This window comes from Crassostrea angulata, chromosome 1 (genome assembly GCF_025612915.1).
Source record: "Crassostrea angulata isolate pt1a10 chromosome 1, ASM2561291v2, whole genome shotgun sequence".
In the NCBI taxonomy this organism is placed as follows: Eukaryota; Metazoa; Mollusca; class Bivalvia; order Ostreida; family Ostreidae; genus Magallana; species Magallana angulata.
In genome coordinates this window covers 4113799-4133726 of record NC_069111.1, presented here as the reverse complement: position 1 = coordinate 4133726, position 19928 = coordinate 4113799, and the positions used below count along the sequence as shown (strand labels likewise).

The 19928-nt window shown below is 31.9% G+C and overlaps 1 protein-coding gene across 2 annotated transcripts; it reads left to right on the top strand.

The window, feature by feature from the left end:
* The first annotated feature begins 97 nt into the window (after positions 1-97).
* LOC128178893 (coatomer subunit zeta-1-like) lies at positions 98-15592 on the top strand. 2 transcript variants are annotated; one of them, XM_052846288.1, is made up of 8 exons: positions 98-254; positions 3898-3966; positions 4835-4916; positions 5006-5097; positions 6604-6737; positions 7247-7337; positions 11055-11072; positions 15083-15592. In XM_052846288.1, exons 1-8 carry the CDS (start codon positions 234-236, stop codon positions 15128-15130), a joined length of 555 nt encoding a protein of 184 aa, XP_052702248.1. In that variant the 5' UTR covers positions 98-233; the 3' UTR covers positions 15131-15592. The 2 variants fall into 2 exon arrangements, with proteins under 2 accessions (XP_052702248.1, XP_052702257.1); XM_052846297.1 differs by lacking the exon at positions 11055-11072 and having other exon boundaries at positions 99-254.
* Positions 15593-19928: the final 4336 nt, after the last annotated feature.

Sequence of the window (19928 nt, the reverse complement as noted above, 5' to 3'; positions counted from 1 at the left end):
CGTACCCTTTAAATATGATATATATATAACCAATGACTGATGTATATGAGAGTAATAACTGTTAATTTGCACTAAAAATCATTTGCTCTATTTAACATAAAATTAGATTAAATCGTCTAAGCGTTTAAACTGGCGATAATTGTACCAGTTTTACACAAGCGTCACTTTGACACCGAGCTTTCTCCACGTCAAGCTTGTCGACTCTTCATCAGCAATAGAAGCCGGGTGTTTACATGATGGACGGGGGAATTTTGGTATTATAAAGCATATTTATATTCAGAAAAACATAACCAAAGAATATTTTGTTATTGTGTAACGAAAGGGAAAGCGAATATGTTTTGGAATGTACACAAGATCGTTTTTGTTTCTATTTTATTTTCTACTTCTTTAATATTGCCTTGTTCTTTAAAGATGGAAACTTCTGCACCCTTTAGATGATTTTTGTACTAACGAGCTAACATTTACTTATGTCAGTAATGGGAAAAACAAAATGACGTGTGCTTTTGATATGTAATCGGTTACAGGTTACCAGATTCTTGGTTTAAAACCACGGACAGGCATGACCTTTATCCACTTCTCTTCACAAACATTCAAACTTTGATTCTTTAAAACAAAATATGTCGTATCTGGTGACAGTCTATGTCCCATGTATTGACTTTATTCATTTTGTATTTAAACAGCATATATGTAATCTGCTGATTGTAAATGACAAAGAAATAACATATGCTTAATATGTAAACGGTGTGATCGTTGGACAGAGCACAGATTTAACACAGTACAGTTTGATTTTTGTAGAACAAAATTTATATAAAATGCACACAGTATGATCCGCCTGGTTCCCTACTCAAATCATTAGCCAAAGATTAACTAAATGTCACGTCCTCAGTGTACCTTATGACGTCATTTTTCAGACGCAATAGTACACGTTTTGTCTTCAGAAATAGCTGACGAGAGTTACGTTATTCTGAACTTTTTTTATTTCTTCTTTCATTGTTTATCAATTTAATTCATATAAATGCTGCGGTAATAAAATTGAATACTTTATTCAGTATCTAAAAGATCAGTTCCTTGATGTTAATGTTTTCATTTTCCATCTGATAATTTGATGAGACATACATCGAACTAGTCCTGTTTCTTGATTAAAGCACCATTGAAACTTACCTGGATTCCTCTTTTATTTCTTTTAATTCAAATTACCTTCCTTTGAAAGACTGGAATATTTTAATTGAGTGTAAGGGCAATAAACCTTCATAAGTGCAAGTCAATCAAAGATCGAACTAACTTTTTAAACACCAAATGCTGCCAACATGGCGGAACCCAGGGCTGGAAGAATTATTTTTTGGCCATAGTACCCCTGATTCAACTCTCATTTTTCACTGATTTTCTTATATATACCGGTACATGTTACCATTAATCCTCGCTTCACGCTGTGCTCACTAATACCTCTCGCAGCGAGAGGCGTGCGAAGCCTGCCTCGCGAAGCGAGGATTAATGGTAACACGTATATATAAAAAAATCAGTGAAAAATGGGAGTTGAGTCAGGGGTACTAAGGCCAAAAAAAATTTCTTCCAGCCTTGGGCGCCGCCATATTGGCAGCCATTTTGTTTTTAAAAAGTTAGTTCGATCATTGATTGACTGGTATTTATCGATGTTTATTGCCCCTGAACTCGGTTAAACAAGTTCCAGTGCTTCAATAGAAGGTAATTTGAATTAATAGATATTAAAAAGGAAACCAGATAAATTTCAGTAGTGCTTCAATCAAGAAACACGACTTGTTCTATGTATGTCTTATCAAATTAACTGATGGAAAAAAAAAACATTAACGTCAATGAACTGATCTTTTAGATACTTAAAAAAAATTTTAATTTTATTACAGCGGCATTCATATGAATTTAATTGATGAACAATGAAAGAAGAAAAAAAAAAAATTCGGAATCACGTAACTCTCTTCGGCTATTTCCGAAGACAAAACTTGAACGTTTCACCTCTGAAATATGACGTCATAATGTAGACTGAGCATGCGACGTATAGTTTAACTTTGACGAATGATTTGAGTAGGCAACCATGCAGGTGGATCCTACTGTGTGCGTTTTAAATAAATTTTATTATACAAAAATCAAACTGCACTGTGTTAAATCTGCGCTCGGTCCAACGGTCACACAATTTACATATTATTGTAGATTGATATATGTATCACATCCTCTGATTCAGATTTGAATGTGTGACATCTTAACTTTTAATAAGGTCATTTAGGATTAAGAAGATAGAACTTGTTTCAACAGGTCGAGACCACTATATTTTGTGACGTCGGCATAAATTTGCATACTAAATTAGGCACCTGTTTACTTTTATCGACAAACCAATCAGGTGAATGAGTTACAAGGCATTGTGGGCTACTACAAGTTTCAGTGAATACAAAGCGTATTGAAAATATATACCATTTTGAATTGTCCTTTGGAAACTCATTTTGAATGATTTTTCAGAATTTATGAAAGTAATATGGACAATTATGTCTGAACTTCAAATTCTATGCTCACATTTAAAATATATTGCATATGAGGACTTATATCAACCTATTTAAATACCCCATTGTCAATGTTCAAAAGAGAGGTACGTCCTATTGAATTAAAAGCAGTGAGTACTGGTTTTTTTCACGTGATACCCCATATTTGGGACAACATTAGTAGAACCACGCGTTGATATTTTCTTCAGGGACATTCATCAGAATGCTTAACAGACAAAATACTTTATGCTGCATATAGCTTGTGCTTCTGCATTTGTATATTTGTGCATTTCTACTACCGTGGCTACTAGTTTTCACGTATGTTAAATAATGTACAGTTACCTGTATTTATTTCTAGTGCACAATGATAAAGTCACCAATACACAAATGTGATGTTTTTTTTCTTATCAAAATAAGTTTGTACTTGTATGCGTATGTTTGTCAGTCGTTTGATACTGATCATTTTTGAAGCAACAATTAATCAATTAAAACAACAGTATTTTTTAATGTGAGTATGGAACAAAGTTAATGGTACGTAACCTTTAATTTTTTACCTTCTAAAGTAAAAATCAAGATGTACAAACATTCCGGCAAGCAATTAAATATTGTGTATAAAACAGACAAATACCACGTGCGTTTGTTGAATCGTAAACACGTTATAGACCGTCATGCATTGCAACTCATTCACTGGATTGGAGAATCTGTTTGCCAAAAATACTGTCACGTGTTAAATAATGCTATCCATATAAGGTAGTGTACCTGACCTGTTCAAATGTGTCTATCAAATTAATTCGATTTGTAAGCATAAAAATTTTATATAAGCTTTGAAAAAAAAATATCTAAATCACTATTTTTTGGCTCAGATCTTTGAAGTACAAAGTTTGTTCGTCAAAGTTATATACCCAATAGCATCTTACTCTGTTTATTGGTAATTATTTAAATGGATTTATGATGAGTGGTATTTTTTGTTGTTGCAGATTCATGCATTTTGTATAAAAGTTGTAAAGATAGTATTTCTGTGCATAAATATAGGTGCATTGGAGTCAAAACATGTAGAATCAAATGATTTTGCATATGTGATAATGGTGTAAAGTTTCTTTAAACCATCCATGGATATTTGAAGTGTATTAATTTAGATCTATTTTATGTTTCATATTTTTTGAATAAAGTATATGTAGTGCTAGTTTAAAGATTAAAAATAGAATAATATGAAATTTGACCTTTTAAGTGAGAATATTGATAACAATTTTTTTTAGAATAAAACATGTGTAAAATATATCAGTATTTAATAGAATTTTTTTTAGGTTAATTTTTTTGTTTTGAAGAATACATGTATGTTATACTGGTATATGCATTGCACTGAAAATTCCACATATGATTGTTATTTTTGTAGGAGCCATCCCTGTATTCTGTGAAAGCTATTGCTATTCTGGACAATGATGGAAATAGACTGATAACAAAAGTAAGTACCAGAAACATAAGAAAAAATGAATTATTTTTTGAGGATTAGGTTTTGTTACTTTGTTGAAAATAATATCAGATTCTGTTAAATGAGAAAATTTGGTGCATACATATTTAGAGCAAACACAAGTGCCAATTCATTGGCAAAAATAATTTTTGTGCAATCACCTTTTGTTTCAAAATGGTTACATGAAACATATCATGTTTGATCAACTGTTTCACCCAAATTTAATTCTGTGTTCACGCAAGCATTTAAACACGAGGGCCATTTCTATCTTGGTACACAATGGATTGTCTTTGAGAACAATACATTTACTTTTACAATAACATGTTTTATCCAAATCATCAGGATATATATATAAAAACTTCATTTATTAGTGATAGGGTGTAACTTGTAAACAAGTTTGAGTTATCGAACTTTAAATTTAACGTTAAGACTGGGATAATACTAGAAGAGTTCCGAGACTAAAAGTGAGGGAAATCAATTGCATCCAGTGAGTTTTAATTTTCTGTATAATTGTGTAACCGAATCATCCGTCCGAAATTACGAAATTACGAAAGCGCATGCACGATATTGAAAAGAGGACTAAGTTATTGTTTTGTTACTTGAAGAAGTTTCCTACATTTGGAAAATCGTTAGTGCACTATTAATTTTAGCGCTTGGGGGCAGTTGTGCCATAGGTGTTTAAATTTGTAGCGTGTGATATTTTAAAGTATCATAGTCGAAATCTGCAGATTTTGATAAGTTACATTGCATTGCTTTGAAAGCAAATAATGTTTTTGATCTCTAAACATTTTCATGTATGCAGGTAGTCATTTGTTGAAACAACAGAATTAAACCTTTTATTTGCATTTTGTTTGTATTTCAGTATTATGATGAACAGTTTCCAACTGCCAAGGAACAGAAACAATTTGAAAAGAATCTGTTTGGAAAAACACACAAAGCAAATTGTAAGGACACTCTTTTGCATTTGTAATTTCAATGACTCTGATAACTGTTTTCTTATAAATCACTAATTGATTTAATTTCCGCTTTACAGCTGAAATCATCATGTTTGAGGGCCTTACCTGTGTATACAAGAGTAACGTAGATTTATTCTTCTACGTTGTCGGTAGCTCACATGAAAATGAGGTAAGTTAGAATAATTTCACAGGAGGGGATATGTATCCATGTGAGTTGATGTTCTTACTGATATCAAATTTAGAGCTTGATGATTTTTGTTTTTCAATACTGTATTGATCATCAAATGCAACTATGAAGATGTAACCTAACTTATCTACATAGAATACGGGAATATTCATAAATGACCAAACACTCAGATACACAATGTAGTTCAATTTTAAATCTATATAAATCTGAAAGTGTCAGATTTATAAAAAAAATCATGTAGTAAATATATTATATTGTTATACTTTCATGATAAATTCTGAAATCTGATTGGTTTAGACGCAGTTCATAATCCGTTCTATTACCCTCAGCGTTAGCAACGCACTTAGCAACGGTAACATTACAAATTGTCACATGCACGAAAATTATGCGCGTACGATTCGCCGTAGAATTCACATTATTCCTACGTAAAAGCAGTTAAGTTTTCTTTAAAATTAAGACATTCGATATAACAAAATAAATAGTGCCTGTTTGGGAGGATAACAGTTGAACTTCACGTCGGTTGACAGTGGTTTTCTCGGGGTGTCAATTTCAACTGTTACCCTCCCAAACAGGCACTATTTATATAATGTCTTACCTCCTTGTAATTTTTAAGAAATTCATTGATAAACAGCAGTCACATGGAGACCATGTATATTTCATACACCGTCAGTAAAAAGTTTACCTCCCCTTGAGCATTATGACATTGTTTTTAGAGTATTATGACGTCAGGTTTTGTACACAATATGATACTTAAAATATTATCTATAAATGTTGAAATCATTGATTTATTTGCAATTAGTTATTTATGTAAAGGCAGTTAGTAAAATATATTCTTTACATGGTCGGTAGTTGACGTAAATTGGATTAAACATGGTCAGTAAATTCCGTATAGGGCTTGAGCTCTGCTTTCGCCCCATATGGAATTTTCTGACAACATATAAACCCTTTGGTCAACTACAAACCATATGTAACTAATGATATTATTATATAAACAATAAATGTTCATGATATGATTTGGTTATTGGTAAGACTGTTTTCTGTCTCTGTTTGTAGTGATAACTTCTGTAACTATTCTCTCTTGGGATAATTTTCTGGATGCTTTTCTAAAAATGCACACGCATAGTGCATTGAAACTCTTGAAAAAGGTGAAGTGGATGGGACTGCTAAAATTTTAACGATAATATCCGGAATTGGATTGTTTTAACAATGACTTGTGGCAGGAAATGATTAAGATGATTGTGTATGAGTTATCTCCTTTTGAACAGTAGTGCAAAATTGTTACTTGTTAAGTTTTACAAAACATGCAATGGTTACAAAGTTATGTCTCTTAAAGTACGTATACATGTAAATCTTGTTTCAATGGAAACCTGGTTTTGTTGTAATGGGATAACAAGGTCCTACAAGAACCTCTCTGTGTTAGTGTAATGAGCACAGGATGGCACATGTTATGTAATGTCATTGGAAACACTGTCCTCTCTTGTTTTGTAGCTGATACTGGCCAGTGTTCTGAATGCTCTGTACGACTCCATCAACCAAATTCTTCGTAAGAATGTGGAGAAGCGATCACTACTGGAGAATCTTGATGCAGCCTTCCTCGTTGTGGATGAAATTTGTGACGGAGGGTAGGTCTGTCTATTGATAAGTTAGAGGCGCATATCCTTGTGAGAAAAAGGTTTAAGAAGTGGTAGAAGAGGATCAAGTACAAATTTGATGAAATTATTTGTTAATTTAACTTTGTTAATTTATAAGTGAGCTAAGTGCTTTCAGTGTTGTTTTAATGGTGTTTAACATCTTATCATAATGCTTGTGACCAATATATAGAACTGACAGTATTGTCTACTGTCTTGGAATACTAAAATTGTGTTATATATTTTGCTCGTAGTGTATTTGGGAGTAAAGCAAATATGTTTAGAAAATTGCTCAATGAAATCTATGCTTATGTGTTGAAAAATTTGATTTCCTTGCTAAATATACATGTAATATGTTTATAGTATTTTGCAAGTACTTGTAACATATCTGTTATGCAGCTTAATCCATGAAATTCTTTTATATAGAAAGCTGTTGGCTAATTTTTGTAACAGGTTTCCTGCTATTCCACTAAAAAAGCTGATAGATTTATTTCCTATTTCAGAATCGTCCTGGACTCAGATGCCTCCTCCATAGTTCAGAAGGTGTCCATCAGGAGTGAGGACACCCCCTTAGGAGAACACACCATGTCCCAGGTAATCATAATCACTGCCACACAATAATGATTGATGAGCAGTTAATTAGCATTCAAACTCATCTTTGACCTCAGCATCAAACTCAGAGGAGAATTGGGTTAATGAATGACTCTGAAGGGCAAAGGGTCCCTGTTGATAATTACGGAGGTTAGTTGTTGAAATTTAGGAAAACCTCTGTCTAAGGGCAAGAGGCTAATGGAAACTTGGATAAACTATGAATAATATTAACTAGCTATTAAGATGATATGCAATGTTAAAATCAACAAGGCTAACCTTGATGCAAGATGCAGGAGAATGGAGTCCCAAGTATAGATTAAAAAAAAAAATACCCCACAAATTTCAATGTTTATAGATTGAGGAATGATTTGATGCAATTCAATAATAATCAAGAATGTGAGTTTAATACCAATCTGCTCTGCATGTTGCTATTACTTTCTCCTCCGACTCCTTTTTATTGCAAAATCTGCAGAACTTTTCTCTTCACAAACATCTCGTTACAAACATATCACCCCCTGTTGTTAGGGCTGCCTGCTCCAGGCTCCAAAAAAAATTTGGCAGATATCTTAAAATTCATATTTAACTTAAAATGTGAAATTTGGGGAAAGTGCCAATATTTTGTTTTTGAAATCTCTTGAGTACATGTGTCCTTTCAATCTTTCATATTGATTTTGTAATTTGTAGCAATAAAAACTCCTTCAATTATGTTAATGAACAACAAATGTAATGTTGTTTTTCAATGGGTTTGTTCATATCATAGACAAAATGAATCAACTACCGTATCTGATTTAGGAAGAAAGATCTAGCTCTCTATTCAAAATAAAATTGGTAAAGATTCAGAGGACACTGTTATTGCTCCTACATCTGTCTCCAAGTTAAGAATGACATCAGGCAATGGGTAATCATAATTGTAATCGATTGTAATGAATATTCTTTTTCAAATGATCGTCAGTATTCATAATTTAATAGATTACTGCTAAAAAATTTCAGTGTAATTATAATTTATTTTTTGAATTACTTTCAATTACTCTTCAGATATTTTGTTATTCGCATATTACATGTATATGAAAAAATACTCTACAAGTTTTGTTTATTATATAATTCATAGAATAAAATTGTTTTATATTCATTATTCTGATAAATATAAATATTGGTTTACATAAAAAATCAATTGTTCACTCTATGTTTCACACCTACTTGCAGATTTTTTAAATTTTAAACCTAATGTGTCTTAGAAAAATCACTAGAGCTACCTTATATTGACCATTATTGAGAGAGAGAGAGAGAGAGAGAGAGAGAGAGAGAGAGAGTTATATTTTGTGTCTATTTTGCCACAGAAAGAGAAAATGTGTGTAAGTTTCACTAAGATTGGTTGTCCTTGTCAGTTAAAGAATCCACAACGCAGTTAATATAGCATTAAATCATGATTTTTTTAAGTATACAGTCTCATAACTAGCTAATGCGCATTACTCAATTTGTATGCACACACCACTGCAGTTATGAGACTGTATACTTCAAAAAATCATGATTAATAAAAAATCATGATTTATTACTAATATTTACATTTTCTTAACTTCACGCTTTGTCTGCAAATGTGATTTATACCTTAAAATTCTTATCTTATCGTAAGGGTAAGTTCATATTAATGGGAGACCCACAGTAACAGCCACAAGGGTGAACTTTGATTTTCGCATGTAACGTTGCAGTTTACAGCATTCAACGTTTGTGATGTCACAATAAAACTCGTCATTTTAACCTTTGAATACCCTGTGTGCATTACAGTGTTATAATTGCCGTAGCTTTCAACACACTTTGCAAGCAAAAAATATGTGGAATGTAAATTTTAAGGTGTGACCACCCTAATGTTTAGATAACAATGGAAATAGCCTAAACAAGGATCGATTAAATTAGAACAATTAAGTACAAGCTCCAAAAACAATTCATTCAAATCATGAAGCAAGGTTCCCTCAAATTTCTTTGCATATTGCCAATGATATTTTGTTTATCAAAATTTTAATCAGAATCTAGTTTTCTAGGAATCAGTATCAACAGAATAATTATGACGTCCGGCTAATGGTGCAAGGTTTCACCTAAATTTGTAAACTCCCAAGAAAAAAACCTTGTTTACATAATTTAACAGACTAAGCTCTCTCTATAATTGCTTATAATTTGACTTTGAATTTGAATAAGCAGTAGAAATTATAAAATGAAATCTCAAATTTTCATATCATGTATATGATGAAAATACCCAATTAACTCTAAAAACAAATCAACTTGAAGAGTTTATGCTATATGTTCGGAAGAGGTTTCATTCACATTTTAATGAAATTTTTAAAAAAGTAAATGTTTAATAATTGATCACACAAAATTACCCTATGTAATTGATTATTAATTGATTACATTTTTAAGTACCGGTAATCGTGCTTACGCCTGAATGACGTACTGAGATATTTAGAAAAATGAGAGTCTTTGCTAACCAGGGACAGATTTAGTGTTTATATTTATTCATCCTTCATCCCATTCGTATATTTTTATATATGATACAAAAATTAAGAACATCATTTGAATTCCAATTAAAGTGGTAACAATTTTATGTTATTTTTTTTAGCAGTATGAAGCTTTTTACGAATACTTTATCTCAATTTTGTTGTGTGTAATATTTCATGTTAATGTGTAGTTATATTTGGCAATAATGAGGCAATTTGTGTAATACATGCAAGACCACAGATACACAATTGATGTGGCCCTCATTGTACCATTGGTAGAGCAAACAATTTTTAAAGAGACGCACAAGGCTTTTCCATTGATAAATATGTAAAACACGCTCATTAAAATGTCGTATTCCTATGGAGATTAATCACAACCTCAGCACAGCAAGAGCAATCAAAGAAGGCGGCCATTTTATCATCTCTATCTCAAATCGTGAATGTTCCCGTATAAGGGAAAAAATATTGTGGAACGAATTTGACGTTTTGACATGTGTATCTTTTGAAAGTTAGAGTTGCGTGGTGGATATATATCTTGATCATGCAATCAGAGCAAACATTTAGTACCCCATTATGATTTGTAGAGTGTTTAACATGGGACCTACCATGCTAAAGAAGTATGACCTAAATCTGTACAACATGTTAATTTCATATCAACTGCATCTAGAAGGAAGAATTTAAGTGTCATATGGAAGAAAATGAAAATAAAGAAACTTGCACAATTATCTCTTTACATAGTTACATCATAAGAATTGGTTTTGTTGTCAGTTGCATAAATAACACTTATAACAACTAGCGTAAACCAACTTTTATTCGCGACGACTTTATTTTGCAATTTACTGGAGATAAACTGGTTTTTTGGCAACTATTTTTTCGCGGTCTTTGATGTATATTATCTGAAAACTAATTTTTATGAGACAGATCAAGAATGGATTGCAAAAAGAAATATTTGTGATGAGGATCTCACGAACATCATGAAAATTTCTCGATTGCGAATAAAAATTGGTTTATAGTGTTCATTTCCAGTTGTTCAATCTTTTGTAAAGTTACATTTTACATAGTTTGTGAGGAATTTTAGCTACTATAATGACCCTGAAACTAATATCACATAATTATATGGACTAACTTCTTATGCTTTTATTATCTAATCATTGACTCTGGGCACTGGTGGAGGGAACAGAACTCCATACACTAAATATTGGTCCTGATTAATCATGTTTCTTCTATGTGTCAGATTAACAAAAAGCTGGAGGTGAGTTTGTGGGACATTTGGTGATGGCTGGTCCTATAGAACTTTAGAGGGTGAAGATTAGCCTGCCACTGGTGTATATCCATAAGAACACCCCCACCCTCACCCCCCCCCCCCCCAAAAAAAAAACAACAAAAAAACAAAACAAAAACAAACACAAAACAAACACACTCATGAATATATTTATTTTTTTGTGTTAAATATGTATAGAAAGACAATTGTATTTTTAAAAAGTGTACAGCATTACCCATGAAAATGAAAAATGTTCCTTTTGTAAATTATTTTATGTCCCTGACTCCCTTGAGATGCATGACTAAATGACTGGAGTTAGGTGTTAAAGACCATTCATAGATTCTGTAAAAATAAAAAATTAAGGGTTCTAAAAAGGGTTTTTTCCCCATGAAGATTCATTCTATTTATTACTGTTAAGTAGAATATACATTGCTCTTTTTCTTCCTTGTTTTCTTATATGTGATATCATTTCTTAAATTGACACCCCCCCCCCCCCCCCTTATGATATCCAGGATATTTTCTCATAAAATATGGTTCTATCTTTAATGGTATTTGATTTTAAAAAAGGCAAGATTTTTGATAAATCTGTTTCATTTTTTCAAAACAACCTCTGTCCTTGATTTGTACAAGTTTTTGTTGTTCATTATAAAATACGCAATTTGAATGTTGAATTGCGTGAGGTGGGCATAATTTATGGTGGCGTTCTAAACTTTACCTGTTTTCTGAGTGGAACCATTACAGACTACTTCTGTAACACTGATGAATCTGTGAACAATGACAGTTTCTAGTGGTTTTGTTTATTGTTTATTACATTATTTCTATGGCTCTTTATTAGTGAATATTCATTTGTGGTGACATTTTAATTAAGGGCCCTGTCAAAAATAAATCAGATGTGATTTGGAATGAATTTAAAATTTTTAAAAACTAGAGTTCTACATAGAAGAAAACTTTGTTGCACTTAAATTTCAAATGGTACCTGGCACATTATGATATCGGTGAATTTGTTTAAAAGACATTTTCTTAAATTCTATTTAAATACTATGTCTATACAAATATCATTCTTATGTGGTTTTTAAAAAATAATACTCTTTAAAATGTAGAAAATAAATAATGGAATAAAAAATTGAGTCTGAGTAAGAGTTAGATTTTAGATCAGAAAGGTCTTACTGATTAAAGATGGTCAGTGTTTGGTACCGGTAGTTACTTTGGTTTTGTTTCCACCAGAATGAGTTTTGTTGCATCACATATGATGAGTACGATGCACTAGGATTAGTGTGTTAGGTACAATGTATTTCCTGTCTTTCTCTGTTAGTACAAGGTCAATGACCGTTTACAGCTATTTTCATCTCCTCATTAGATTAATTCATCACATCTTAACAGTGCACCTATTATCATATTTAAAGAGCCCACTTTCTTCCTGTTTTTGAGAGAATCTACCATTTTTTACCTATGTAATAGACAGGAGTCGAGGGTTGTTTCTTACCTAATAGATGTATGTACATGTCATATAGACAATCACTGATCTATGAGATATGAGGAAAAGTTTTAAGTTGTGATTTGATGCCTATATATATGTTAATTGTCGTCAAAATGATCAAAAGGTCAATGCTACATTTTACATTCGAACTTACAAGAGTATTATTTCATTTACCGGTACCTGTAATTAAGTTGAAACAAGAATTACATTGAATCTAGGTGATTAAAAATAAGCATTTAGTTCTTTCAAATTAGTCATTGGGAAGTTGTTATGTGAAAGATTACCCAGGGTACAATTCCTTATTCTGTCCAATTTGTATGAATTGTTGTCCAATTTTATCCTTACTTCCTCCTTCAAAGAAGATCCAGTTCATCAAAAGTAGAGGTAAAGTGGTGGTCTCTAGTTCTTTGTTTTGTGGTTAGCTTTGGAGCCTCGGAGTCCAGGACTGGGACGGTGACACACCAACACAAGCATCAGATCAACTCCCAATCAAGGTCACAGCAACCCCTCCCCCCACCATTTTCCAAAAAATCTAATGAATTTTGCTAAATTTGTAATTAATTAAGGCCAAATGTTTTAAACAAGACAAATTTATGACCAAGAGACGGTGACAGTGTGGTTCCATGCTGTAGCCCCATCACATTAGGGGGGCAGGGATGTTGTCTTGGTAAAGAGGTTCTCGAGCAAGGAATTCGTTGAAATTTGTCAACAGTGACTTAGATTTGACTGGGAGGTGGAATTCCTGTCAAGAGTTGCTCCGAGTGTAATATGTCTTATTCTAATATGTAAATTGCAGACTTGTATCTGTAGTGGATAATTAATGACTTAGTTTGAAGGCAGGAAATTACAATCACAAATTCTCACCACACAAATGCTCTGTTTACAGTAATTTGGGCTTAAACGTATTTTCAGATTATTTACATTCTCATTTATTTTCTTAATGACTAATTTATGGAAAAACTCATCAGCCATATTTCGTTATTTTAAATATCTTTTTTAAACATAACAATGATGAATTAAATTTGGCTTCTCAAATGCTCAAATTTTGGGTGAATAACCCCAAAACGTCTCATATTAGCAGATATAATAACATAAAAAGGATGTATGTACATAAAACTCTTTGTTCTTATTTTTCATCATAGTCAATTTTTAAATACCGTAATAATTTTGATGTGATGAAAAATGCAAATTTCTTGATTTTTTTCAGACTTTGAATGTTTTTCTTTCTTCTGACCTCATTATTCATAATTTCTATTAGCTTAAGTTTAGTTATCATCAGGAAAATATGTGAACTTTTGATTAGGTGTTCTCTCTATTACCCTAAAGAGTTCAATATTTGTTTCTTAAAAGGTTACAAGTTTGCAAAATATCTTTCAGACCCGACAAACCCAAAATATCCAACAGATCCCTTTTGTTAAAGTGGCCCAACAAACTTTGTGACGTGCTATAGACACGCTGGCACTGAGGATGTTATTTCTGCTCTACGATTTGCTGTTGGTTCTGTTTGCTGTTGGTCACAGTTGGTGGCCACCAGTTTAAGTTTTCAATCATTTCTAGAGAGATACTTAGTATGCAAACGAATGGCTGTTGTGACATATATAGGAATTGAACTGTTTATGAAAGCGAAGACAAGGCAAGGTGATTTATGTAAAAAGCAGGGAGAGAATTGTTTTGTTGGCAGTTGTTTTACATTGATGTGACAAGGCCAATGTTAAAACTGGTGCTAGGCATGCACAACAAGGCGCTCAAGATAAACTTCTGACAAATTCCTTCACACTGATTTTAGAAATCACAACTTTTTCTGTTTAATTAATAAATAATGTATAATCTGGGGGAATTTCGAACAAAAATTTGATTAATCATCAACTGTCCCCTGATTGATAATTTTGTATGCAGCCGTACTTTAAGACTAAAATGTTTGAAAGAGCACCAAAGAGTGCAATACTTTACACTGTATAAGACATTCAGTTCTTTAGTACAGCTCTGTAGCTGGCTCTAAAGGTACTGGTATGACTCAGCTTTTCCTTGCAAACTCTTTTTTCTTGCATACTATTTTGCATGCTTGCATTGTTGCTTTTGTCCTGCAATATAAAATTGGGTTTACTGTTTAGCTTATATTGCTCGTTGCCCTATCCAAGGTCCTCCAAAGCAGATTACTTGAGAACTTTTTATGGACATTATTACGTAACAAAGAATTTCAGTATTGACAGATTTGTGTTTATTCTTTAAACTCAGTGGATAATCCATCATCATATATACCACAGCAGTTCTCAAGTTTAGAGACAATAGGAACTTTCTTAATGAATTAAAATGGTAGTCATTTTGATGTAAAAAAGAATTGTTTGGTATTGCAAAAATTTGTGTACATCATCATGCAAGAAAATAATATTTTCAAGAATTTGAAGACTTTCAGTAAAAGAGTTTTCATGCAACTGTATTTTTTAAAAGTATTTCTATATCTACTTTCAAAATAAAAAGTTGCCTTGTATGTTGACTTTTGATTATGCTTTCTTGTTTTTTCCAGGTTTTACAAAGTGCAAAAGAGCAGATAAAATGGTCACTCCTGAAATGAAGCAGCCAAGTCATGTGACATTTTTTTTCTCCAGTATTACTGTACTGGAACAGTTCCACCTGACATGGAAATTAGATTTTCAAAGCAGGGACTAAATATCAAGTGCATAAATTGTGTTGTAATTAACTCAGAAAGCGACTCTGTAATCACAGAAGGTCGTTTACTGCAAGAAAAATAAAAGTCAGCCATTTTTTAGAAAATATAGATCATGAAAAACATTTGCAATTGTTACATAATTTATCTAAAGCTATAGACAGGGCACACTGATTCATGTACATATTATGCATATAACTATATTGAACATGTTGCATTTTTATGGTTTTATGGGTTAATGCAAGTTTTTGTGCAGACTAAAGGGTGAAAGTACTTTATATGTGTATGTGGCATTGAGAGAGTGTTAGAAAAATGTTTGTGGTATTTATGAAATCATATTTCTATTCAATTAAATCTACTGAATATGTATTTGGTGTCTTTTATTAGCATAAAAAACCTAGAGGAATTTATTTTACACCTCATTTGCTGAGTAAGGTAGATGTTGGATAATGAGAGATAAAGCACAAGGGGCTATATTCTTGCTTTTGTGATACTATTGGATTAGTTTTAAATCCAAGCAAAATCTTAAAAGATTATGTCATTGCATATTTCAAAAAGGATAATTTTGTTTTAGATATACTGTTAAAATTATAAAAACTTAATTGTGTCCTAAAATTATGCTTGTTTTTATTCTTTGTTCCTGTTGCTTTCTAAGCAATAAAGCATATGTCCTAAAGCATACTAAAACAATGTTGTCATTCCCTTTGGTTAGAGCACTGTACCACTTTACCCAGGACTTCTTGATACTGAATTTTTGTATTTCAAGCATCATACACTAACCTAGATATTGAAGTATAACATTTATATTTTTTATCAACACAACAGTAGATGCAAGAAAAAAATTAAGAAACATGAGTAGTATATGTTATTAAGTCATCCATAACAAAAGGTGCAAAAATTAGATGAGAGATCTTAGAAATGCGTACGGAACATACAATAACAAAAACATACAACAGACGAGATATTTCAGAAATGAATAAAATATACAGTAATAGCAAATGATACAAAAGCAGGCGATATAATTTAGAAATATATGAATTATACAATCTTGGAACAAATAACAAAGTGAACTACCTAGGTTTTATAGGGGCATGGTCACGATTTTGGTCAAAATTTATTTTTCCGTTTTTAATGTTTCCAAGGCTTCAGTAAGGCATTTCTAATAGTTGACCAAAATTTGAGCGTTAATCGAGTCATATGTGAGATACAGAGCTCATAAATCTCTGTTGAGTAAACAAACCTCAGATCATGTTTTTGTTTAAATTTTGAAATTTTTAATGTTTAGACCTTAAATGAATGTGGCAAATGCTAGAAACTGTTTATTTATATTCAAAACTAATAAGCAGATAGAACAATCAGCTAGATAAAAGAAAGAACTTTTTATGGTATATTGAACCAATGTGAACAAAAATATGGCACGAGCCTTGTTTGCATAACAAAGAAGCTATGAAACTCAGCAATCAAAACGAGCAATACTCAAGAAAATATAATTTCAAAATTGTGGGAGTTACCGAAAATGATGAAGAAAATACTTGGAAATTGGTAAAAAAATTCCTCAAAGAAAAGGCAAATGTTGAATTAGACGATCAAGAAATAATTGCCGCACACAGAATACCAGGTAGAAAAGATCAACCCAGACCCATTATTGTTAAAGTCCTGAACACAAACATCAAGGCAAGGGTTATGAAAAAGAGGTCAGATGTAAAAAAGCTTGGACACGGAATGAAGTTAGTTGATGACGTGACCAGACCAAACACAGAACTCATCACGGCTTTATTAAAGCATCCAGAAATTACATCCGCTTGGTATTTCAATGGATCTGTTTATGGGAAGCTGAGTAATGAAAGACGCGTAAAATTTGACATATTCGATGACATTGATGCGAAAGTGCAGAGCAACCTGAAGGGACGCTGATGAATACGATGCGTAAAAACTTTTTTTCCGGAACTTTTCTTGTTGTCCGATCACAATTGTATTTTATGTTCCTCTACATTGACTTCCGGTGTCGTGCAACCCTGTGCGGGACGTGAGTACATGTACCTACCAGGAACGTTTTTGTGTTATTAAAACTAGTGCTGTTTAAACCATTCTTGTATTTTACACCGTTGTATTTTTTCTTTAGGCCTTTTTGTATGAATATGTAGTATGAATGTCTGTTTAGTCTCCATATCAGATCATGGTTGATACAATCAAAATTGCAACAGTAAACTGTCAAGGACTCGGTACTCCATCCAAAAGACAAGATGTGTTGAATTTTTACAAATCTAAAGAGTATTCAATTATATGCTTTCAGGACACCCATTTTACGTCCGATCTTGAGACTATTGTTGAAACTCAATGGGGTTATAGGTGCATTTTTAATTCTCTCTGTTCAAATTCACGAGGGGTTGCTGTTTTTTTTAACAATAATTTTGAATTAAAGTTACATAAAGAAAAGAAAGACAGTAATGGCAATTTATTGGCTTTGGATTTAAGTATTGATGACAATAGAGTTACAATGATTAATATTTATGGTCCAAACACTGACTGTCCAGATTTTTTTGAAGAAGTACGTGAATGTTTTTTAGAGTTTGACAATGACTATTATATTCTTTGTGGTGATTTTAATATAGCCCTCAATCAAACTCTTGACACTCAGAATTATTCACATGTTAATAATCCAAAAGCTAAAGAAAAATTGCTAGAAATTATGAGCGACTTATGTCTGATTGACTACTATCGTATTCTTAACCCTGATAAAAAAGCTTACACATGGAGAAAGAGAAATCCATTAAAACAAGGGAGACTTGACTATATATTGATTTCAGAAAATCTTTCAAATATTGTTGAGAATGTCTCGATCAAATCTGGGTATAGGTCAGACCACTCTGCTGTTGTATTTGAATTTAAATTTAATACTTTTTTAAGAGGTAGAGGGCTATGGAAATTTAATAATAATTTACTTCGGGATAGAACTTATGTTGAAAAAGTTAAAGAAGTCATTCAGTCAGTTAAAGATCAATATAAAAACTCTATAGATGAGTCTGCATTTTTGGAAATTCTTCTCATGGAAATAAGGGGCTTGACAATTTCTTATTCATCTTATAGAAAGAAGAACAATGACAAGATAGAAAAGCAACTGATATCGGATATTAATGAGCTAGAAAATAGTAATGTATTTGATCTTTCATTGTTAGAGGAAAAACAAGCAGCTCTTGAAAATTTCAGAAAAGAAAAATTACGAGGACACTTTATACGCTCTCGTGCAAAATGGGTAGATGAAGGAGAAAAACCTACTAAATATTTTTGTCATTTAGAGTCAAGAAATTTTCTTAATAAAATTATTAAAAAAGTTGTAGTATCAGAAGAGAAGACTTTATATAATCAGTTAGAAATCATGGATGAGGTGAAAGCTTATTATGAGAATCTTTTTAAAAATGCAGATCATGAGCTTTCTGATATAGATTTAGAATCAACTATCCAGCCTCATAATATTTCAAAATTAGATAAATCAACATCTAAAATTTTAGATAAAAACTTCAGTGAAGGTGAAATATTAAATGTTTTAAAAAGCATGAAAAATAACAAGACGCCTGGAAGTGATGGTTTCACAGCTGAATTTTATAAGTTCTTTTGGGCTGATCTTATTAAGTTCTGCTTCATCTTTATTTAATGCTCTCGAAACTTTAGAATTATTTTCAAAAATATCGGGGTTGAAAGTTAATAGCTCAAAAACAAAAATTATATGGTTTGGCTCAAAAAAATTTTCATCTGAAGTCTTTCATCACTCTAGATGGAAATTAGATTGGGGAGCCACTGAATTTGTATTATTAGGTATTCATTTTTCTGTTGACTTGGAACAAATTCCAGAATTAAATTATTATATTCAAATTCCAAAAATCTCTGCACTCATCCAACAATGGGAAAGGCGAATTCTTACTCCCATAGGAAGACTTACTGTACTTAAGAGTCTTATTATTCCAAAAATAAACCATTTACTTATTTCATTACCAAATCCAAGAATAGAAACAATTAATTTTTTGAACAATGATTTTTTTAGATTTATTTGGAAATCCAAGTGTGATAAAATTAAACGCTCAGTCGTGACACAAAACCTCTTTGCAGAAGGCTTGAATATGGTGAACTTGAATAATTTTATAATTTCTTTAAAGTGTTCTTGGATACAAAGACTAGTGCAGGGGGGACAATCTTGGTTGAGTATTTTTAAAGCAGTGTTTGGAGATACTGTGTCTGGATTTTTGGATTTTGGTGATGCTTTTATTGAAAATCTTTTGAACAGCTGTACCAACACTTTTTGGAGAGATGTTCTGAAGTCATGGCTTATTGTATTGAATACACATTTTAACCAAAGTCGAATTTCAAATGATAACATAACATATGCTCCAGTTTGGTTTAATTCTAAAATTAAGGTGGATAAAAAGCCTGTGTTTTATAAAGAATGGTACAGAAGAGGTGTTAAAATTGTGAAAGACTTTTTATATGAAAATGGATCATTTCTATCAAAATCTGATTTTGAAAAGAAATTCAATTTTGAAATATGTTTTATGCAATACAACAGTATGATTAGTGCTGTAGCAAAGTTTGTAAAAGGTTCAAAGTTCTGTAAGGAAACCTACAGCCATAGCATTGGTCCTTTTGTTCCTTATCATTGTGTTGAAATTCTTTTATACAAGAAATGTACCAAGCATATTTACAAATTAATTAA

Coding starts and splice junctions, on each gene's coding strand:
- LOC128178893 (XM_052846288.1), top strand. CDS start 234: ATGATGGACGGGGGAATTTTG. Junction 4,917..5,005: donor AAAAACACACAAAGCAAATT/GTAAGGACACTC, acceptor TCCGCTTTACAG/CTGAAATCATCATGTTTGAG. Junction 5,098..6,603: donor GTAGCTCACATGAAAATGAG/GTAAGTTAGAAT, acceptor CTTGTTTTGTAG/CTGATACTGGCCAGTGTTCT.